This window comes from Haplochromis burtoni, unplaced genomic scaffold (genome assembly GCF_018398535.1).
Source record: "Haplochromis burtoni strain Fernald_Lab_line unplaced genomic scaffold, NCSU_Asbu1 Contig_47, whole genome shotgun sequence".
In the NCBI taxonomy this organism is placed as follows: Eukaryota; Metazoa; Chordata; class Actinopteri; order Cichliformes; family Cichlidae; genus Haplochromis; species Haplochromis burtoni.
Window position 1 is genome coordinate 1,242,760 of NW_024582408.1, and position 24,503 is coordinate 1,267,262.

General features: G+C 41.2%; 1 protein-coding gene and 1 long non-coding RNA gene across 4 annotated transcripts in view; one reads left to right on the forward strand and one right to left on the reverse strand.

Moving 5' to 3' along the window:
* Positions 1-10,512: 10,512 nt before the first annotated feature.
* On the reverse strand, positions 10,513-12,452 carry LOC106633176. The gene is made up of 2 exons (XR_001336274.2): positions 12,321-12,452; positions 10,513-11,588 (listed from the first exon to the last, which is right to left on the reverse strand). It is a non-coding gene; the product is annotated as an uncharacterized LOC106633176 (long non-coding RNA).
* A 2,621-nt stretch (positions 12,453-15,073) lies between these two features.
* Positions 15,074-24,503, forward strand: part of LOC102297872 (sine oculis-binding protein homolog) — a 13,117-nt gene continuing 3,687 nt past the window's right edge. Inside the window, exons 1-6 of one of the 3 annotated variants that reach the window (XM_042220351.1) lie at positions 15,074-15,524; positions 18,204-18,333; positions 18,610-18,804; positions 19,820-19,971; positions 21,344-21,439; positions 21,607-24,497. In XM_042220351.1, coding sequence (XP_042076285.1) covers positions 15,432-15,524; positions 18,204-18,333; positions 18,610-18,804; positions 19,820-19,971; positions 21,344-21,439; positions 21,607-23,544 — 2,604 coding nt within the window. In that variant the 5' untranslated portion in view covers positions 15,074-15,431 and the 3' untranslated portion in view covers positions 23,545-24,497. Of the gene's footprint in view, positions 15,525-18,203; positions 18,334-18,609; positions 18,805-19,819; positions 19,972-21,343; positions 21,440-21,606; positions 24,498-24,503 lie in introns of those variants that run through there. The other 2 variants (XM_014333364.2, XM_005921594.3) reach the window with 2 other exon arrangements.

The following is a 24,503-nucleotide window of genomic DNA, read 5'->3' on the forward strand; positions in this document are numbered from 1 at the left end:
TATACATGTCACACCTGGCCATAAGTAAAAAGCACACTGCTAATATAATTACATAATTTATTTATCTTTGATTTACGCTCATGTTTTTTTTCCACACCATATGTTACACAAAATCACGAGACTCATCATTTTTGTCATCACTGTATTGAATTGTTGTTCTCCACTGTACATGTCACACTTAATACAATGTTCCAGGTTTTAAAATGGCTCTGAAATTATTATATTATATTATCTAAATTTGCGTTTTGCAACCCTGAATTCTGTAACAGACTTGTTAGATCCATACATCACTGGTGACCAATCAGTTCAGTGTATTATAGCTGGATATTTTGATGTTAGTATCAATAACTATTCTTCACATGATGGTAATTTTCAATCCAAGCATCAATCCGGCAGGTCTCACTAAACTTCCCACTAAACTACTGAACTGTCGTTATGTTACAGCTCCAGACCCAAACATCAGCACTTGCTGCTTCAGGCTTCTAACACTTTTCTATCTTATATTACTAAACAGCTTTCTTTCTCACTTTTCTACTTGTGTTTCATTTCAACAAAAGCTATTTTTTTAGTTTATGTCACATCTGTAGACCTTTGTGATGGCCATTCAGTATATTGAAGTGCTTCTATAATCCCAGTTCTAAACAAATTAATCTTTAGAATAGATGGACATTATTTTTTTTGTTTCCTAAGTTAATTTCAGCCCTATTAGGTGTTTGTTATTTTTCTTGCAGGTAGTGTGAGCTATTAGGAAATAACCTCAGTTTACAAATTGTTTATGTTTTTATGTTTTCTTGTAGGGATTAAGCGTAATCTGGACAGTTCTATTAGAATGGAACACTGCACTTACACAAATAAAACTAAACTTTTGGCTCAGCCCACAGTGTCTCGCACCTAATTGGGAAGCCATCTGAAAATGAACCACATTCATTATACAAATGTCAGTGCCTGCTGGTGGAGTGTAGGAAGAAGAGAGAGCTGGGAGGAGGTGTGGAGGGGCTGCGAATCAAGCTGACAGTCTGCTAATGAGATATCATCAAGAAAAAAGGTTCCTCGGTCCATTTAAGAGGCACAGTTTTACATAGCAGTTGGGTGTATAATACAACACACAAGAAATTAGTGTGTTATCGTGCAGATTTTTGGAATTATAAAACATTTCCATCCCCACATGTTCCCTCATCATGCGTTCCTGTCAAAGATGTTCAGCTTCCTGCCTTTGTTAAAAGAAGTCCACACGAACACTTGAACAAAATGCTCTTTTGCCACTAAAATCACAAATGCTTAAGGTTTACATGCTGTGGATGAGATATAGTTGTGTTAGCAGAAGGTGAGGGCATTTCTAATGTTTATTTAAGTTTTGAAAAAAAAAGAATACATCTATCAGGAAAAATATTTTACTCATTATAGAAACAACAAATTGTGGTATGGCAGGATTGGTTCTTGGCAGATGACTTTCTTAGTCCTGCAAGTCACAGTTAATTAAGCTTTGGAGTGCTGTGGGTAGATTTTGTGACATTTGGTTCTCTCCACTTATTTTTTTTTTTTTAATTTTTTCTTTTCTAGACTATGCTTAGCTAACCAACGTGATATTTAATATGCAAGCCTGTGATGTCATATGAAATGAACAAGGCAAAACAACACAATGAAAAATCATTATTAAAAGCCTTAATCCCTCCACCCCCTTTTGTATTAGTTTGCTGCTAAAAGTAGGAAATAAAAAAAAAAAAAAAAACAAAGACCTTATTTATCTAAGAAATAAGATCCTGGAAAATTAACGCCATCACTTTCGCCAACAGCAGCATGGTCAGCAGATCTACTGTCAAAATTTCCAGTTGGCCTCACAAATTGTGGCTGTGGAATTGATTTCCTTTGCTTCCTGTGCCAGGGAGGTGACTCACTCCAAATATGACACAGTGTAGACACACAACAATGAAGCTAAACAGAGATCAATAAAAAAAAAAAAAGATGGACAGTATTTGGAACTATTTCTGTCTGTGTGAAACACACTAATCTAAATTTGTGACTGGATCTAAGGATTATCACAAATAGCATGATATTTGTCATGGGATCCTGTGAGCTATTTTGGCAAAAAATAATAACTGATGGTTTTGGTGGCGTTGAAAATTCTGGAAATTTTCATTAAATTTAATTACACGAAAGCTATTACCACTCCTTTAAAATATCCTGTTTGTCAAAGTCTTCTCCAAATCACCAACATCATAATTCTCACTGCCTGAAAAAAAATGAGTGCAGACACAACATATGTGGTTTGTGAACTATGCGCAGCTGAAAACAAATAGCCAAATAATTGAAACATGCTTTGATTTTCAGTTTCTATGAAACAGATTCCTTTAGGGTACCGTATGCTTGCCATGAAAACCAAAATTATAATGGTGCATTATATTTGTGCTCTGCTTTCAGTTTGTCAGATGTCTCAGACAAGTGAGTGCAGTCTGAATAAAAAGTACGCTGCCTCAAAGAGCAGATGGTACTGAGACACAGTCTCTCTCTCTCATTCTCTCTGTGAGCCATCAGTGTATTTAGCAGTCATTGTATACATGATTAGTTCATGTACATCACAGCTTTCTGGCTGGGGCTTCTTGTGTAGCTTTCTTCGACACACGCAGTGGGTGGAAGCTATTCTCAGCAAACAGGTGCCATCATGTGGCATCAGGTGTCCTTCCAAGAGGTTACACGGGGAGGAGAGGGTGGTTTGTCCTAGATATGCAGTTAGTTAGATCAGAGGCGTTCTCGGAGGGCACTCTGAGTTTGGTAGCCAGCAGGGACACCACCACTGTCCCTGACAGCCGGGACAGTGGTGGTGTAAATCTGGGATAACCTGATTTGCTCATGGAATCAGGTTAGTTATGTGGGCTCTCACTCCTATGTTATGCTAAACAGGTCATTCATGGCTCACACATGAATAGGATTTTTGTTGCTTTTGCATTCAGGCTTAGTAAATAAAAGCCATGTCTGTCTAATCACTCGGTGTGACCACCATTGATAAAGCAAGGAGAAATCAACTACAAATTAACACGGGCACATTTACCGTACTGGACTGGTGTCAAAAATCTTTCCATTGTTTGGTTTCTATAGCAACCAAAGCCACTGGACATGAATCACTGAAACTGGAGACAGGAACAGGGGATCACTTTATCTACCTAATTGATGAGCTACATGTGATTACTGAAAATAAGAGAAACCAAGCAGCTTGAAAAGATCTGACTCCCATCTATGCTAACTGATTCACTTCTGCTGTGTTTCACAGCAAGGCAACGCTTCATTGTGTCTAAGAAGAAAAAGCTTCCTTGTAAAAGAAAAACGAGTACAGCTGACCATCTGGCAGGAAGGACCTTTCAGCTGATGCACAGCTTTTTGTCTGCTTTTTCCTTTTACCTTCCTCTATTTTAACCTAATAGGGGCATAATGTTACTAAATTGTTCATGTGGCTCTTTGAAATTAGTTTACAATTGATTATATTTAGATAGATCAACAATGTTTTGTACATTTTAGATGCTATTTTTAATTGAGGTGCTGAATAAAGAAAATGATATTTGTGCTCTCCCTACTAGGAAAAACATGAGACTATCCAAGATCCACCATAGATGCATAAGTGCATACACACTTATGCCAACACACAGAAGCAGTGTCTAAAAAACGTAGTAAATCCTTGCTGCTTCCAAGTAGCAGCCAGGTGCTGCTAATCAAATGCATTTGATTAACTGATCATCAGCAAGTGTGAGCTCCTCTGTAAAAGTAGACGTTTTGGCAGTTTGCTTGTCTGGAGCGTTCAGCTGCATGTTAGCTCAATGCCAAGCAGGAAAGATGTCAGCACTGATCTGAGAGATGCAGTCAATCTGAGATGGGTTATAAGATTATTTCCACCAAATTTGAAGTAGTGAGTAAAATTATTCATAAGTGGAAAACATTCAAGAGCAAATTTACCCCAAAGTCAGTTTGTATACTGCTCATTGAAACTGTAAAGCACCCAAGACCACAAAACCTCTGGAGTTTGTGGAGATGTTTGGCCATAATCCACATTACCACATTTGGAGAAAAGAAAGAGGTGTATGTTTGGACAAGTAATGAAAACATGTGCAAGTTTTGCATAGTATTGTTGCTCTTTACCACATTTTTAGACCTGGTGAGAACTAGATATTTTTTTTGGTACATCCTGAAATGCAAAACCTTAGAACTGACTGAGGGTGTACTTTCTTTTGGCCCTGACTGTATCTGTCATTGTATTCTTAGTCTTACTTGAAATTGGAATACATTTGAATGCTCAAACAAATACATCACAGTGCAGCAAGAAAATGTCACAGGGTACGTTTCGTCAAATTAATAGCCGTTTGTAGCCCAGTCTAATGATATGAATATGATTGATTCAATTGACAAATGATAACCAGGAAAAATTAGAAAGCAGTTTTTCTCGTTTTCTTTAATTGTCAAGGACAGGAAATTAGGGTGTATAAATGTCTGTGGTATCATGAGTGTAAATAGTGTTTGTTGGTCTAGTCACACAAGAGAGATGTACCCAGAGACAAGAATGACAACAGCTTGTTCTGGTCATGAATGTCAAATTGTGACAGGAACAGATAAATTTGCATAAACAGGGTACAAATGAGAAAGGATGAAAATAATCTGATCACTGCATAATATAAAATCCAGAGAGCATTTAGATTGCAAGCATTTAACTTTGATGTAACAGGTGGGTGTGAAGTTGTATATCTAGCAAATATAAGTTTTTTTTAAATGCACATATCAATGTGTTGTTTTACTTCCATTACCACTGATATCACTAGCACTGATAATCATCCTATTTTAAATACTGTTGATCTGAGAGTAAGAATGACATGTAAAATTAACGTGTCGTGATTTAGTTTCACTTCCCCTGTGGCATCACTGTGTTCATTCTAATCAGCTGTTTTCCCATGTGTTTCCACTTCCCCCTGATCATCATGCCTCCGTGTTTCAAGGTTTTTCCATGTTAAAGGATTTGTTTCATTTATTTTTTTCCCAGTTTAGTTCTAGTTAGTTTTGCCTCAGTGTGCATCTGCCTTGTGTCTTGTACCTTTTTCCCAGCCAGAAATAAACGTCTCACCTTTTGTTAAATTATCATTTTGTTCTAAGTGTCTGTGTTTGGGTCCTCTTCCTCCCTCCACACGGTCTGCCAGTGCAAACTGTGACACAGTGATAACAGACCTTGACCTCAAAGTTCATTGCAAATAGGTAAGAAATGGAAAATATACAAATCAGAAAGAGTAGGTTTGCAAAAATGTAAATTTGTGTAAATCATCTTGTCCCAGTACTAAGCACACAAAACCTCAGAGGTCCTTGTTGTGTGATTAATTGATTGGACTCTTTGTTCATGTAAAATTTGGTTCTCTGGCATTGGGATTTAATCTGATTTGTATAAATAGGTGTGGTTATGAGGTTATTTCCTCAGAATATGAAGTCCATCATTCTGTATTGAGTAAAAATATTCACTGGTGGAAAACATTTAAGAGCAAATTAACCAGATTGTTTAATGCTAATAGAAACTGTAAAGCACCCAAGAACTACATTGCAGAGTCTACGGGCCTCAGTTAGCATATTAAATGTTCAGGACAGTAAAATTAGAAAAAGACTAAACAAGCATGACTTGTTTACAACAGTTATGGAGAAAGCCTCTTTTTTCTAAAAAAAGAAAATGGCAGCACAGCTGAGGTTTGTAAGATTACACCTGAACAAACCAAAAACTTCTGGAAAAAGTCCTCTGGACAAGTGAGACGAAGTGGAGATGTTTGTCCAAAATGCATATCGCCACATTTGGCAAAAACAAAATGCATCATATGGTGAGTGTTATGGAGCCACAGCCAAGGCTACATACAGCCTTGCAGTCACTCAGCTGACCATGAACTCCTCAGGATACCAAAGTATTCTAAAGTCAAATGTCAGGTCGTCTGTCCAACAGAAAAAGTTTAGCCCAAATTGGACCATACAGGAGGATAATAATTCAAACCACAAGGTTAAAACTACAATACAATGGTTGGGGGGAAAAATCAAAGCATCGACATTCATGACCGTCAAATGCTGACAGGAACAGATGATTTGCATAAGCAGCGTACAATTGAGAAAGGATGAAAATGATGTAAACAATAAAATAATCACTGCATAACATTTTACTGTTACAGCCATAAAATCCAGAAAGTATTTGGATTACAAGCATTGAAATAAGATGTAACAGGTGGGCGTGAAGTTATTTCTAATATGCCCAGCAAATGTAAGTTTTCCTAAAATACACAAGCTTTGCTTTCATTCATCATCACTGATATCACTAGCACTCATAATCATCCCATTTTAAATACACTGTTGATGTGAGAGTGAGGATGACAGGTAATATTAACAATGATAACAGACCTTGACTTCATAGCTTAAGAAATGGAAAATTTACAAATCAGAAATTTACATTTGCAAAAAATGTAAATTCGTGTAAATCGTCTTTTCCCAGAAATAAGCATCTGAAACCTCAGAGGTGCTTGTTGTGTGTTTGGTTGGACTCTTTGTTCTTGATAAATTTCGTTCTCTGGCTTTGGGATTTAATCTGATTTGTATAAGTGGGTGTGGGATGTGGAGTGTCTTCCACATCTTTTATTTCTTTGTACTGGGTGTAGGATTTAAGATGGAACCATTCTTCAACAGATTTAAGTTATTTGACATTCCTAAACCATCTACACACATGAAATAAGACTAGCATTATTACTATATTATTATTATTATTGCTTCATTTTCAACCAGGTTTTAATTTCAATGAGATTTGGAAATCATTCTGTAAGATGTCTTGTGGGAAAGAATGTCCTAATTAAGAGAGACAGACAAAGACAAACACACAAGTGCACAAAGGCAATAAGTTTTATCTCAATGAAACTGTGATGAACATATTAGCTGAATTTAAAAAAAGCAAAACAAGAAATACATACACACTGCCAAAAAACATTTGTTTAATATACATGTTTTTGGCACATTTACATGTATACCTATTTTGTAATAGTGTCATATGCTGTAATTGGTTAAATAATGGTTAAATAATTATATGACTTTTCAGTGGTAAATCATTCACCAGTGATTTATCCGCTCCAGAGAGTGGAACTGAGTGTCAGGTAGCACATTATATGCATAAAAAAAGTGTTAGTACTACGTATATCAACATGTATTATTGGGAGTATGAAAGTGTATGAAACTATAGTGAAAGTGTTTTATTTATCATATTTTTATCTATAATATATTATTAACATTGTTATCCCCCCCCCCAAAAAAAAAATAAAAATAAAAATAAAATAAAAACTGCTAATAGTATTTTTAACCTGGAAGGTCAAAATTAAATGGCTAATACACTGGTAAGTGTTTATTAACTGCTTCATTTATATACCATAATGTACTATTATGCAGTTTCTTTATGTGTGTTGCCTACATCCTGTACCTGTAGCAGTGAAAACAGTGCTACAGGTACAGGACAAACCAGGCTTTCACTTCAACACTGTTCTCACTTTTTATCATGCCCAAAAGCTTGTTTTGAAGCTTACTGAATCTGCTACCTGATGGTTTTCTTCTTCATGGTTAAGCCACCTAAAGGCCAGTTAGCCAACCAGGTGTTAGGTGTAACACCTATCTACATGTTAGTCTCAGATTAACAGCATCAGGGGTTCAAAACCATTTTCTGATAAGAGCAGAGCCAAAATTTTCACTAAGAAAAAAATACTAAAGTCATATGAATTTTTAATAACTGAAGTTTTATCTGACATAAATACTGAACCTCTGAAAAGATGCTCTTTTGCTCCCTTTGTTACGAGATCTGTTTGAAACCTGACACAAGGCAGCCAGGCTGAGACCATAATAAAAGAAAGGGGATCTAATATCAGTCATTACCTCGTGAAAACACAAAAATGCACACCTTTATCTGTGTTCAGAAGCAGTCGTGACTATTCATTCATAAACTCTTGGATCCGGTGTGGCAGCATAGTGCATAGTGAAAAATGTTCCATGTGATATCAACAGTTGCTTTTATACAACAAAGAAACACATGAAAGAGAAGAGCATGCGTGTGGGTAAGGAGTGGGGCAGAGTGTGGGACATTGTCCCTGCAACAATGGTGAATGTCTGAATAATTCATCACCCTAATCAATGATTAAATGTCTGCTGGGTGTTACGCCTTCCACTATGACACAGGTGACTGTATGCTAAAGGAATAAACAGTGAGTCAAACACTTAGAAAATACGGAGTAAAGCTGGGAGGGAATGGATGCTACTGAAGCATCTGGTCTGATTCATAATAGTCTTTCCCTGTGCCTTGTTTGTTTTGAAGATTTGCTCCATTTCTCAACTTTTTATTTTACTAATCACTGCTGTGTAGACAAAATTTAATTGTATTTTTATGGTAAAAGCTTACATGATGTTAATGTCGGTAATAGCTTGCGTCTAAAGAGTCTTTTCGAATAACATCAAAGTGATGATCTTGATGTTATCAGAAGCAGCAATCCTGGTTTATTCAGAATAATAAGGAAGGACTAAAAACAATAAAGCAAAACAAATTTGCTTTTTCACCAATGGGAAGGGCTTTATATGAGTGGCTTAGTCACCGCTGATAGGTTGAAAATGAAAAAACAATAAAAAGCCTTTTGTGGGATAAGGCTGGCATGTCTTTTTCTAGATGTTTGGTTTTTAGCTTAGGGAATTGGTTAATTCCCTGAGGCAAATATGCATACAAATATATATGAGGCTGTAATGACTCAGCCAATCTATTCACACTGGAATGACTCAGTCATCTATAAAACATGTAAAATAAGGCTCTGTCATGGTTTGTGGTTTGCATTTTAGCAAGTGGTTTTTGAGATCTTGTTAAAATTGATAGAATTACAAATGCAGAAAAGTACCATCAGATTATGATCCACCATGCAATACCACCTGAAAAGTATCATGACATTGATCCCAAACACATTGTTAAAGATCCCAGGTGGTCCAAAATACTGATTTTCAAGCTCATTAGAATCCTACAGACTTTATTTTTGCACCATGTGCTATATTTTCATGTATGTTTGCACATTTTTCAATAAATTACTGCACTAAATCCCCCTCTTCCTGGCAAAATTTAAAGAAATGTGGCTGCGTTTTAGACAGTACTACCGGTATATATGAAGTCAGCAGTCTGCAAAACGTTTTCAAGTACTGAAGGTGCAAAAAAAGTATAACTGTTGGAAATGTATCATTGAAAGTCTTAGCGTCACTGTAAAATCATGACTTCAGCTGCATTATGGGAAGAAAAAGCCTCATTCGTTTTTGAGAACTTGCATTTGCAGACTAGTCTGTTGGGGGATATTAAACAGATAGATCCGGAACAGGGATGTTAAAAGAGAGGCGAGACCGAGCGTGAGGAGAGGTTAACAGTGCAGAGAGGATTGAGAAACAATAGGCTGGGCTAATGAGTCATGCGGCTGGCTTTACTGGTGCTGAGGCATTTCCGAGCCACACGCTACTCTCTGTCATCGTAGGGGCACGCTCGTATGCGATGTGTTGATTTTTTTGCCTTTGTTGGTAGCTTTTTTTTGTTTGCCAGACTAGCAGTGAATAACAGAAAGCTACAAAAACCTCAAAAAGGAAATGGATAAATGGAATAATAAGGTATAAATCTGAAGCTTCATGTACAAATAATGACGCCCCTAAACGCACAATTTCAAATGGGATAATAGAAGAGCTGACTTTAGGTTTAATTAAGTTTAATTAAATCTGTTGTTCATTTATTCCCCAAGAGAGCATATTTAGAAAATAAACATTTCTTGTATTGAAAACATTAAATATTCAGAAAATATTTCAGTTAGAATCATATGAACTTCAATTGATATTGTGCCTCCACAGTTATTATTCTATACTCTGCAGCTGTTGGTGAATTAAGCCACAGACAAGACTAGACAGTGTTAAGTAACAGCCAAAGGCCAAACCTGTTTAAGTACATAATCAAATTTGACATTGTGTTCCCTGGAGAGGTCTTTGACATCATCTTTTTTCTTTCAGATATTGAAGGATAAAAATAATGGTATTCAAACTTCAGACTGAAATAACCCATTTGTGCATGTTATCAGCTGTTGCACGGCCTCCCTCCCTCTTATAAACTCAAAATTGAAGACTCATCATCCATCTGTCTAAATGTTGTTCGTCACTAGAGCACCATAGGGGCTGATATTGTTTTGTATCCAGTTGGTAAGTACTGCTCTGGCACAAATCCAGAGTAGATCTTTAGGGGCACAAGGGAGTGCTGAGTCCATCTCTCTGGCCTGCAGCTCAGCAACTGCCTGTCTCGACTGCCTGGCAGCTTAGTAATGATGAATAAAATAGCACCACACCCTTTAATTCTATACACTGCACAAGGATGATAAATGGCCTGCACGTTTGGAGGCGGGAAAACCAAAGGAATAGACTTAGTTGGTTAAATGTTTCCTCAGGAAAGTTAGCCATGTTACAACAAAATGAGAATCAAAGAAGCGATTACAGTTGTAGTTTTTCATAATTTATTGTACATTTTTGTTTCTTCAATGATCTTTACGCAAACTAATAAACAGTACAACATTTCCATTTATACAAAATATAAACTATAAGGGGGAATTGTAACATCAACCCTTCCCATATGGTTTCACATACACTCATTTCCTGCACCTAACCGTTGGATGAAGGGAGCAAAGGTGTCAATCAAACCCTCATTGTAAAAGACCACAGCTCTTTAAAAATCACAAGGCAAAACTGACACATCGTGTGGCAACTTTTTTGCTACATACATCTCAATGACATTTCTAATAAAAAGACTGAAGAGCCATTTTTTTTTGTTTTGTTTTGTTTGTAAAACCAACTAAAGAGGTCATCTGGCTCATACTTTTTTCTCAAACCTCCTACTGCCAAACTTTAACAAACAAAACACATTGTGATATTGATTGCCAGGTCGATTAGAAGCCACAAAAAGAACCTCTGTACACTCAAGTGGTCCGCATTTCAATCGAGACACGTGACATGAAAACCCGCAGCCCTGAGCATCTCCAAAATGTGATGGCATGACTAAGGAAATGCAAGCCAAAAAGGGAAGCTGGATGCACCACTGTTCCTTTTGAATCCTGAAGGAAGTTGGATTGGTGATGATCTCCTGCTATAGGCTAAACCCCCCTTTTGTTAAAAGAAATGTCTTGACTTACATACTTTTTAGCATTACTTAAGGAGGACGTAGAAAGGTTGCAGAGCCCATCCATGTTAGTCTTGTGGTCTCTGAGAGAGGCTGGACTGCATGGGATAATGGGATGGGAGGTGAGGAGGAGTGTTGAGGCAGAGAAGATGGGGGCTGTGGGCTCCGGGCTTCAACAGTAGCTTTGGAGGAGAAAGGCTGCCATGATGAAGGGGATCAAGAAAGTGAAGGTGCATGTGTGCAGTGAGACGCCCGCTCCAGTAGTGGAGGTGGAGTTGGTTGGACCGCCAAAGGTGTCTGTGGCCGTAGTAGTGGTAGCGTTGTAGGTGGAGTTCCCCCCTGCTGTCATAGCTGTGCTGTTGTTGCTGGCTGCCATTGCAGTCCAGGAGACCATCTGTTGGAGGAAGGAGAAGTAGAAAAAAAGAGGATGCAGAGTGAGGAATTTATTTTTCCAACAAATGTAAACTTCCCTCAGGCTTTTTGACGAACATTGAAATAAGGAAGTTAGATTCAAAAGGAAAAAAAACTTTATGGCAAAATCAATTCATTAAAATGTAAGTCTGTGTTTACAAAAAGTTTTCTTTTGCAACACTTTACTCTTCTTTACAACATAGCAGGATTGGTTAGTGACCAAGAAGAAAAGAGAGACCAAGGTTCTGTGCTTGAGTGTCATGTTCCCTATGGCAGACTGCATCTAAAAGAAACTTTAGATTCTTCCTCCACCTTTGCATAATGTAGACAGCAAGCAGCACCTGAATCATTAATCCACCCAAGCACACGCTCATTAAGAAGTAAAAAGTGAAAAAGGGGAAAACATACAAATAAAAAAGGACAATAGTTTAATGAGCCAAAGATACGCCACAAATTTGGAAGATGACTGACTCATGTTAATTTCCCAAGAGATCTCCATGTCTAGCCGGCTGTAATCCAGACTATCAGCTGCTTTATATAATGTCTTAAAACACGACTAAAGTTAAACAAACTACACAACTATTTTTCACCCCCATCAATGAATAAAAACACAATCCCCCAAGCCCTTAAAAAACACACTCCCACTACTCCCTGCTGACTAAAATCAATCCCACAGCTAAAATGCTGTTTAAATGTAACATAAAGATCATTTTACCTGTGTTGATAAACATATGGCGAGCAAAACCACTCCTAGCTGAACATTCGTCATTTTGCACATTTGTTTTTTCTTTGTAACCTGGCCAGATGGTTTACGATGCTCTCAGACGCTGCTTCTCTCTAATGTGGAGGCTGGATCAGACAGAGCTTTTTATACCAGCTGCAGGTCTGTGACGTTAAGGTCCCTAGCGGTGTGCTAGGGACAACGCTAGGGATAGTGTTTTAAAATTTAATATAATAACCTAAGGTAATTTGGCCAGAATAACGCAATAATGGCTCGTTTTAAGCTTATTATAAATACAGTATTTTTTGGAGAGGTGGGATTGGCGCGCATGCTCCGTCCCGATCCCGAGTTTGCCTACTTTGTGTGCCTGTGTAAAAACCTTGCTCAGCGGCTTGTTGAACATACTTCGCTTTTACCACCGCAGGGAACAAACTCTCTGAACACTTGAATAAACCTCCACACTTTTCCTGCATGTTGCCATGGTGACGGGCTGCTGATGGGGTCGGGCTGCTGATTTGGGCTTTCCCTGATTTTTGATTATTGAGATGTCTGTTGTGAGCTGAAGAATGTGGTGCTTTGTTCAGAATTTTACTGTTCCCGGAGAAAAAAGCGAAAAAAATTCAAACTGATAAATGAATAGTGTCCAACCTGTTGAGCAGTCGCTGCACGTTTGATAAAATAATTGTGGCAACAGCGACGCCTAGTGTTCAGAGTAAAAGCTTTCCCTCATAGAGGCCGTGTCAAAGCTTTCAGAAAAACTATTAAATATCTGGACTTCTCGAAATTTTGTTCTAATAGATAAAAAAAAAATCATCTATCTATTAGTCAGTTTTTGTTGTTGTGGCTGTTGTTTTGCTTCTCCATGCAGAGTAAAAGTAATGCTGGAATATCTATATAATTACCCTAACTGCTTAGGCAAATGTGAATATAATGACAAATTAAGTCATTTTCCATGGTACACGTCGGTGTATTTAGCCAGGCTTGTAACACAGATGCCCCTATCATGATGACTATATTTGCATGTAATTTGATGCAGGGAAAACACCGGGCTATATTCACTTGCACAATTATTCAAGACTAATGGGTAGACGTCGCCCTCTGTCGGCGAGGACACACCACTAAACCACAAGGGGGATCAAACTTTTATGTCCCTCCATTAACGCTGAACACAGACACCAAAATTGTCGTTTTCTAAATTGCAGGGTATACGTTCGCTTTAATCATGTGACCGTGTACGGTAATGCAAGTAACGGTACACAAAGTGGACAACTTTTTATGATTCGCTCCAGATGTTGAGGATTGTAACTTTAGACCTAAAGACTTTCTCTAGTCCTCTGTCATTTGTGCAAGTGGATTCTTGAGGGAATAGTGAGGCGCTCTTATTCCAGCTTTCACCCCCACCAGAGGAACCTAAAGGGACAACGCTCCCTGCAGAGGCACCAGATGTGCGCTGTTATGGGGAGCAAGGAGGGGGGTGAGGCATCAGATAAGCCCTGTTCCCAAAGCCGGGACGGATCGAGTATCATCATCGGGGGCGAAACCCAAACCCTGCGCAGTGGGTCGGATTTCTGTTTACACGAGCGTGGTCCCTGGATTCCTCAAACCAGAGCAGACCAGAGGTAAACTCGAGACAAGGAGGGGGAAAAAAATTCTGAATTATCCCTCTTGTCACGGCTGTGTCTGTACCTGTCTGTCTCTCTGCACAGAGCTCGGCGACACTGTGAGGTCTGCGAGACAGAGGCTTTCAATGATGCAGAAGAGCAATGGAAACCAACTGTCCTAATGTAGGCCATACTGCACTGTTAACGTGTTAATGGACAAAATGAGGAAAATTGTAGTAAAGTTATAAAATAAAAGTTGTTACAGCTAACGAATTGAATTTGTTTATGTGCGTAATGCAATCAGATAACCTCAATGCTTTCATTACCAGCAGAGAAACTTGATACGGAAATAAGTTCTTTGGCCTTCGCATTAGCGATAAACATGTGGGAAATGTTTACATTCATCTGTGCGCAGACATACACGAACAAACGACTCTTTTTTTTGTGCAAATCCTGTCCTCGGGCATTTGGCACTTTTCCTCAAGCCCAGATTGCTCAGAGGCCAAATGTGGACGTTTTAGGTGTTGCGCGCACACGCTCGTACACAGACTGGCGCGGATCAGACGGATGCCATTTGAGAAAGCTCCAAACATTCTGGTATCTTTTTTAACTCGCAGCGCTCTTTTCATCTCTTTATTTTAAGACAAGAGTCTAGAGACAGTGTTTGTTCTGTGCCCCCTCAGATAAAACACAGTCTTTGCATTCCTTATGAAATGTATCTGTTGAGATTTGGGAGGGGTGGGTGCCAGGTGTTGGGTTACATCAAATCAAAGCCCTCCCCTCACAGAGAGCGCACGAATGAGACCGGTAACCAGGCGATGCACCTTTCATAATAAAAGCTGAAGGGGAAACATTAAGTAACCGATAACATATAATTTTGGCCAATTAATCTTTATAAAACAAATGACATAATAAACCTTAGTAGGTTTTGAACAGAGTTAATGAGCTTTGAGAGAGCACCGTGCTATGATGTAATTATTTTTTTATATTATACCAACACTGCAACATTCAAATATTGCAAAAACCACCAAATGCAATTAAATTGATGAGAAACTTTTTGCTGGTTCATGTTTCAGTCAAGTTAAAATACTTCTCGCAAGAGTGTTTAAAATTTGGAAACCAAATTTTTCGCGGGGACGCAAATCATTGGCGTAATTGTGTTTTTGTTTTTAATTGCGGATTCGTTTCTAATATGCTTTCAAGAAACAGTTGACAGATGTCATACTTTGAAAATCCAAAGCGGAAGACTTAGGTTGGTTTTCCGTAGAAACTTGACAGAAGTGGGAAAGGGAGTTGAGATTGTTCAGCGGCGGACACTCCAGCGCACAGTGCACGCATGTTCAGTGGACTTCAGTGGTGTGAAGCCTCAAATGAGGGACTCGGACGTCCGGGAATGACAGCCGCTGTCACCCGGAGTGACAGCTTTCATTCTGAGATACTCCACTGAAACGACTCCAGCCGACACTCAACACTGATCCGCAACGGATCCAGCCAGACCGGGACTATGCCAGAGATGGAGAAAGGGAGACCACCGGAAAATAAACGCAGCAGGAAACCCGCGCACCCCGTAAAGAGGGAAATCAACCAGGAGATGAAGGTGAGAGTGGGTTTGTGTGCCACTGAAAAATTATTATTATTATTATTATTGTTATTGTTATTATTGTAATCAGATGAGACGGGGCGATAACTTCTTTGCGCACACGTCTTCCAGCACACAGCAGCGAGTGAGTCAGCTACGCACAAATCAGTGCGGGGAATACTATCAAAAACTATATATGCTTTTAATGAATGCTCGCTTTCTGTCTTTTATTTAAGCAATTATATCCTACTGCGTGAAGCTGTATTGCAAAATAAGAAAAACCTCGAAAGTTTTCATTTTTAGGAAGACAACTGGAAAATATCAATAAACGTGTTTATAAATCCAAGTTGAAACAGACGCAAAGACAGACACGGGATTTTCTGATTATATAAATGTTAGTGCTGAAGAGTAGTCTGACCTCTGCCTTCTTGTGACGCCATGTCAGGCCAGCTGTGGCCGGACGCGCAGTCTTGTCCAGCGGAGATCCAGATGTGCGTCAATTCTTCCCTGCTCCTGCGGTGCGCTCACTTGCTGTACCACAGAGGCTTGCCCCCATGAAAAAGAGACAGGGCATTTATATTCTTTAAATAGCCCCGCTCCTTGGGAAAGCTCTAAAATCACTGTCACAGACTGTTAAAGAATGCAAACATCACATTAAACGAAAGCTCCCGCTTGAAGTGCTCACTGATGACATGTCATTTAAGAATCTCCCCACTGTTCTTTGAGTAGAAGGAGAGCCACTGCATAGGCAGTAATAAGTTAAATCACAGTAACAGGCACGATTCCCTCCCACTATTATGAGCCTGTTACTGCATGGAAACTAATCCATGGGTTGTCTGCTTTGTTTGGGTTTGGACACTGGATATTTGAGACTGTTGACTGTGGTGGGGTAAGGAATACTCGAGGCTTCTTCAAGCTGAAGCTGAGAAATAAAATTTGAAAAAGTCATTTTCTTAGGGGGGGGGGGGGGGGGGTCGTATTCTGGCCTTCGTGAGAGAGGAAATGTGCTCTTTTTGTGTAAGTGGTTTGGATTGTAGCGTTTGATATCCAGGGGAGGTGTAGAGTTACATCTTAACTAATTTTAATCAAAACATGTGAAACGCTATCCCCGCTTGATGTAAGCCTGCCTGGGCTGAATCTCAGGGTCGGCCCCAGTTTGTTGCCTTTGGCTGCAACTCTCTTTGTGGTTTGGGATATGGCTTGTCACTCTCGCAAAGCAGATGTTTGTCTAAACTGCCAAAAAGAAACAAAAACAACATTGTGGGAAGTGGAGGGGTGGGTGAAGAAAAAATATTGCCCGTCTTTTCGTTCACAAGAAGAAGAAAAAAGAAAGAAGTGGCACTGGGTTGTTTATGTAGATACGTACGGTAGGAGAGTTGCCATCAGTGTCGAACTTCTGGAGAACATCAAGATATCAAAATTAGGCATGATGGGAAGCATATAAGATTCAAATTATCGGGTAAAATCCCATAAGATGTGCACCTTAAAAACTGGTCAAATGATGAAAAAGCAGGGGGGGGGGTGGGGACTCTGGAGGAAATACAGGCAGGAAGGCTGGCAAGCTGAGTTCTAGCTCAGCTGAGGTCCGTCCCAGTGTTGTCTCTGTAATACATCTGTTTCAACACCACATTCGGACCTACTCCCTCCACGTCAGACCCCGAGCACGGCACCAGACACCCGATACTTGACTTTAATCATCGTTAGGCATATTTAGCTGGATATGATACCTCTGCTTGCACTCACCCACACACTCTCCCAGACACACACACAGCAGAAAGTGAGCAAGCGAGGGAGAGATCCATTTCTTTGAGGCCCTAGTGCAGAACAGAGGTCGGAGTGAGGAAAGCAGGGGAAAGAATGTGCAGTCAGTACTACAGCACTACAACACCACCACCACAGCAGACTGGCTGTGCTGGAAAAGGGTGAAACCTGAGAGGCCGTGCTGTGTCGGGTGTCAGGGCTGGAAGGTGCTGGGATGGAGGGGAGGATGGTGAAGATGGAAGGTGGCGGGGGGGGGGGCAGAAAAAGAGGCAAAGGGAGGGACAGGGAAAGCTGGAGAAAGAGAGAGGGAGAGAGTGGTGGACATTGGAAAGAGAAGAAGAGAGCAGAGTGGGGCATTTCCGAGAACCGTGGGACCTGGCTGTGGTGTAGGGTGTCCCGCTCTGATTTCTGCCCATTCTGGATCAGGTTTCTCCTCCAATCCAGTTCTTCCAAAGCCACAGAGAGAGGTGGGTGGATAAAGAGAGAGACCTTTGTATTTTTTTTTTCATCTGGTCGTAATAAAAAAAAAAAAAACTGAGACCACACATCCCATCTGTGGAGAAAAGTTTTCTTTCTCCCTCTTTTTTCCAATTAAAAGAGATAAACAAAGGATGATTCATAGATTTCACACTGGTGTTAGGTTTTAAACCTTTCCGTCTCAGATTTAGCAAGAGTAAACAACTTGAATACATCATGGAAAAAGTGTCATACTGTACTCCTCTGTGCCCCTATTCATTTCTCCAACCAGGCTGTGGCTGAGAAAGAATCGCTCACATTGATTCAGAGAAGGAAGGTCTGATTATGTTTAACATAGGATAAAAATGTCCATTAATAACCCGTAGATGCATGCTGACAATTTCCTATTTGTAGGCAGGCATAGCTCAGTTATCCATATGCGTAGATTATCACTAATCACTGATTTCTTTTCTCATGCAGACTTTTGCAGAAAGCACCATGAATGAACTCCTTGGATGGTACGGTTACGACAAGGTAGATCTCAGAGATTCAGAGGCCAACGAGATCAGAAACTACAGAGAACGGCGTCAGCATGTGTCTGTGCTGAAAGGTGAGGGCGGCCGTCGAGGGTTCACTATTGGTGCAGTGTTCTTAAATTTACGCTAACAGGTTCTGCAGGTTGTAATGCAGACATTGAGTCACTGCACAAATTTGCTAAACATAACTTCCTGTAGTCAGAACTTCTCGAGTTTCATTCATTCAGATACATCTGTTGTTTGTGAAAAAGTTATTATAGTATCATGTAGGCCGTATTGCAGATTTGCTGCACGGTGTAACGTTACTCGACGAATTCAAGTTAACACTGGAATCTGTTTGTGTCTTGCAGAAAACTCTTTGCCAAAACCCAAAAGCCTGGACACCAAAGTCAGCCACTTGGTCCTGCCGAACAAGAGCGGAGAGAGAGAGTGCTCCGGCATCCCGTCTTCGTCACCCTCCTCTTCCTCAACAAGCTCATCCTTGACGACCCCGAAGGAGCACAAGAGTGCCCCTGTCATCGTCCCCCTTATAAAGCCATCAGCAGGTAGCAGGCTGTAGGGGCAAACATGAGGAGATTAAATGTTGATTGTTGTGCGTTCCTTATACATATGCTTTTAGTATTACTACCCTGATGATTAGTTTGATATTCATGTGCTAGCACATCAGAGTGTAGTGTCAAGCTCTAGAAGATGGTGCAGGTTCAGTTTTTACCTACTAGACTCCTGAGCAATGATAAAGAGGCATCCCTGCTAGGTGCAGTAGTTTGAGCTTGCTTTGGTGCCTCTTTCGGTAATTATATTATATATAAAATTATTATAGATAAATATATAATAATTATGTATATTAAAAATTAGATTCTTTTACAAAATAAAGAGAAATTCTGTGTGCTACAAGCTCTGAAAAAGAGAGATAACCTGTAAAGTGTCCCGTGATATAAGCCACGTTTGCCGCAAAGGTAATAACTGTGTAATAACAGTCTGAGATAACTCGGCATGCAATTATGGTGCAATGCAGTAAGCATTTGTAGCCTATTAAGAGTAAAGTAAGTTAAACAGAAGAACTAATGCTGCTGCACCTTTTTATACTGTGTAGACTGTGTAATTCTTCTGTTGTTCGGACTTTGTTTTTTTGAAAAACAAACACTACATATGGTAATAAATTGCGGCTTTTGCTTTTAGTTTGAAGGTTTTTGGCATCCCTGATTAACAATACTTGAATTGTAAGTCTGTCGGTATTCTGCTGTACGATTAAAATGTACAGGAATATAAGCATAAAATGGGTTCACCCGTTACAGATGGATAAATAAATAACAGCGCTGTCATAGTGAAGGTTATAAGAGGGATGCAGCAAGATCTCTGTGTTCCCTGGAAGAATATTAATCTGAGATTTATTCAGTGTGAGGTACATCCATACAGGAAGTTTAGATCACAGCTGGATGCACGCTGTTTAGTGCGCTCTCCTTTGTGAGACTAAAAAGCACTCAGTTGTAGCTGTTTCACACTATTCTTGTGCTTTTACAATCATCTAACATAGCTTTTCTTCTGATTTCCCTCCTGCAGTGGAAGATGTACAAAATGTGCAGATAGTATGTGTGTGGTGCCAGAAGGAAGGTGTAAAACGCTACTCTCTGTGTATGGGATCAGAGCTCAAGAGCTTCTGCAGTGAGAAGTGTTTTGCTGCCTGCAGACGGGCCTACTTCAAACGCAATAAGGTTAGCATATATAATGTACTGCACATTATCATTATATTTGAGGGTCAAAAACAATTCATGTTGGCCTCTTCTTGGTGAGGTGTTGTAAATCCTGGTATCTGTATGATAATGAGTAATCTGTAAATTCAGTAGTCAGTCTGGCACAACCATATACACAACATGTGGCGATCGTGGCTCAAGAGTTGGGAGTTCGCCTTGTAACCGGAAGGTTGCCGATTCGAGCCCCGGCTTGGACAGTCTCGGTCGTTGTGTCCTTGAAGCCCAGGCCATATACATTTAAGCAAACACAGGTACTCTATATCCAGTTTGCCTCAGCCCTGGCACATCCCATCACACAAAGGGAAATGGGCATCAAGTGGTTTCTGGCAGGTATACAAACTAGCAGAAACAGATACTCCTGATCTCGTGAGGTCATTACTGATGGATTCGTTTACAGAAATTTAAAAAGGGTGGATCTCTAAGAACACAATTCCTAGTGCGTATGGTCGATCCAGTTTAGGAATGGTGGGAGGGAGGTCAAAGTTTCTGTGGGACACTTAGTATCAGTTTCGCGTTAATGGAGAAGGGACCAGCCATTAAGTGGCTTTGGTCTGGAGGACAGGAGTGCTGCAACGACAGAGAAACGCTCTGATGCGCTTGCCGTGATTTTTCAGCCTCCATTGCGACATGGATATACCTTCTGTAGAGGTACAGGGTGACAAGTAGCTATATCAGCTTTCACCCTCAGTGTTGTTTAGAGCGTGGTGGGTGAATTCACACAACAACGGAGACACAAGGGCGGGGGGGCTGAACAGACTGCGCGCAACAAGCCCTCTAGTTTTTCGGAGGCAGGGAGGAAAGCATTTCTGTTGGCTTGTTGCTGCTTGTCTGAGAGGAAGGCCAGGAGGCCTGGGGCGAGGTGTCCACTTTCAGTGCATACCTTACCTTCAGCTGCCTCATATTTCGTAACTCAACACGACTCAATGGGTCACAGAGATGGGGGAGCACTCAGATCCACATGAGATCAGCTTACATGAATCAAGAAGAATTTCCTATATTAATACTGGCAGAACCATTAATAATACGACAATACATCACCTGCATTATTTCCCCACTTGGCTGTAGAATTGTATCTGTTTCACAACACAGCTTTTCTTTTGTTGCACTGACCTTTAGGGCTTGGTTGTTGCATGAAGTTCAGATTAATGCTATGCTTCATGACAAGGCGATTTATTTAAAACTATATTTTGTACTTGTTACGTAAGAAGCTCACATTTGGAGACCAGACACCGCAGAGTGATTCCAGTGTAGTATTTGTAGATGAACTGTTGTCTGAAACCTGACTGACGGTAGTTCATGTGATGTTTGTCACACTGTGGTTTTCCCCTGTCAGGCCAGAGATGAAGATCTCCATAGTGAGAGATCCCCTCAGCACCCCCATACAGAGGACTCGCCCAGACTGGTGCTGAAGATAAACACCAATGTCAGAGTAAGAGGACACTATCAATGCATCTTTTGTTTTCCACTGTGAGATATTAATATAAATACCCGATGAAAATGACAAGGTTTAACAAGCAGGAATAGTGGGGAAATCTTCTGTTTCTACACAAAGATCTGTTTTCACATACAATCTTTCACTCCAGTGACCCCCCACAGTCTCTCTCCCCTGTGCCACAGGTATGCGATTGGTGCAAGCATGTTCGTCACACTAAAGAGTACCTGGACTTTGGATCTGGTGAGGAGCGACTCCAGTTCTGCAGCACCAAGTGTCTGAACCAGTACAAGATGGATGTTTTCTACCGGGAAGCCCGCGCAGCTCTCACCAGCACCAGTTCCAGCCCAAACAGAACCAATCAGGAGGGGAGGATAGACAGCATTGTAGCTGGGCAAAAGCTACTCACTCCAGAATCTTGGAACAACAACAACAGTACTGGGGAAGCCCGTAATAGAAACCTCTCCCCTAAAGGGCCTGCACTAATCCGTGGATTAGGAGAATCCTCCATGTCTCCCTCAGAAGCATCCTCTTCTACTTCAAAAGTCCCTGTCTCTGGTCTAAGGACCCTAGAGAGATCCATCCAGCCTCCCCCACCTCCTTCAACTGTGGATGTGTCACCCCATCCTGCTTCCCTTCCTCCTCCACCTCTTCCTCGCCCCCCTCTGGAGCAAAAGCCAGTACCTCAAATCCCCATGCCCTTTATAAGGCCTCCCCTTCATGCTCAGGGCTTAAAAAGCCCCCTTGCCACTCCTCCCAGACATCCAGGCCCTCCTTCCAGCCCTATTCACAGAGCTCCGCACTCTCCTCACCTTCAGCCCCCTACTTCTTCATCCATGAATCCCCCTGGACTGATACACCCCTTCCCAGGAGCCTACTTTCCTGGCTTACACTCCCCTCCGCTGAATATGATGCCAAGAGGTCCTGTCCCAATGCCTCCCATGATGAACTTTGGTATTCCTTCTTTTAGCCCTCTTCTGCCCCAGCCCACTGTCCTGGTGCCTTATCCCATCATTGTACCCCTACCTGTCCCGATACCCATTCCTATCCCTATTCCAGTCCCCCCTAAAACATCCCTAGAAACTCGAAGTCACAGCGGAGTTATTCAGCCTGTGCCAGATTTGCTGGACAGGGCTCAATCCAGGTCTACCAGGCAATCTTCTCCAGAGACTTCTGAGGCAGACAGCAGACTGGTAGTCAACAAAATGGGTGGAACTTTGTCTCAAGGGCTATCCTCACCAAGTGACCTAAACACAAGGGACACAGATTGGGTTAAATCAGAGAGGCCATTTCTGTCCCCAGCATCCACACCCCAAAGTGGAGCATCCTCCCCCAGAGCCCAGTGCAACGAATCCCCCTGCTCAGCCCCGGGGTCGGACGGGATAAATGAATATAAGCATCAGCAGACAGAGCGACAAGTCATCCAAAGGGTTCTGCAAAGGACTCAAGTGAAGTTAGAGCCCAGCACCAATGGAGTGGTGGACCTATCAGGGCTGGGCGAGTCGGGAGCTGGGCAGGTTAACAGGTCAGGGGTTCACAATATCATCAGACCCACACCTCCTCTGTCACCATCACTTTCACACGACACTGTCTTCCAGCACCAGGACTCCCATACTCCACCTTCTTGCACCCCAGCCAGCCCCAAGGAGTTCAACCATCCACATGGTACCACATCCTCTGCCCAAAAATCTCAGGACCATGGTCAAAATGGGATGTCTTCTTCACCAACAACTGCCACTCCGGACTCCCGACCCCAGAGATTACCAGCACTGCCCCCTGACCCCTCACTTAGTGAGCTGGAGGCTATCAAAGAGAACAAGTGTTCTGTTGTTAGCCCAGTGCGGGTTGAGGGGCAAGTTAATCTGTCAGAAGAGCCCTTAACAGTAGTCCGGGACATAGGAGAGGACTCTCATGTTCCTGATGAGGACCATGCCTACGCTCTGCCCACAGCGCCAAAGATAGGTGGGACCACTGGCCCATTGCTCTTGCCCAAACTCAGGGACAAGGGTAGTCTGCGGAGCCCTGCCAATGTGCCCAGTGCAATAGACATGGAGCCAGCTCTGAAGAGGAGATGCCTAAGAATCAGAGATCAGAATAAGTAGAGGATGGAGGTAAGAGATTCTGATGTAAAGTGAGGAAAAATACAGATAGCACGGTTTTCAATGGCTTTTTTAATTTATATCTTGTAAAGACCAGAAGTCAGACTTACTGATACATCGGCAAGATAAATGTCACAGTAAACCAAGTTGACACCAACTTTTTTTTGCATTAAACGCTCTGTGGTATTCCACATTGGTTTAAATAAAAACCAGCAATTATTTTTAAACACCATTTAACCAGGGACTGGAAAATGTGTGGACACACACATTCGCACATACAGAGGGCAAGCTTAATCACAGGTCTAACAGCATGCGCATGGTCACTAAACAGCATGGCGCCAAAGAGAGAGAATCCCAGTAACCTGGCACTCCCCAGTGCTCTAAGGTTACACCAGGGAAGGAGGTGGAGGGCACAGGCAGTGAGAGTCACTTTGAAAGGCGATCACTTCACCACAGTCTGACTGACAGTCACAATTCTTTGTTTGCATCGCAGCCTCTTCTTTAGGCTCCCATTTGCCAAGGTATGTGAGTATACGTCTGTTCTCAGATGGATGGAGAAAATGACTGTGGGAGAAAGTAGAAGGTTCATTGTATTGGACAAAGATAAATGGCTGCTGCTGAATCAAATATGTGACCTTGAGGTTATGAGTTAGCTTGTCCAGAATGACATTCACACAGAGAGATAGGTCAATTCTCCGTGTGACCATAAAGTCAAACTGTTGCTCCTTGCGGCCGTAACTACAAGGCAGTGCAGACATCTTTCTGGGGTGCTGTAGAGACAGAGGTGATTGTCAGGCAGACTACAAGGCGCGGCAATTTGAGAGTGAACCCTCAGCTGTGATAGAGCTCTGGGGCTTCATTAGGAAAACACAGGGGCAGAACCAGAGCGATCCGTTTACACATGTCATAATGACACCCTGTTCTGGCTTTGGCTCGTACCTCTCATATGTAGAAGTTTCGAG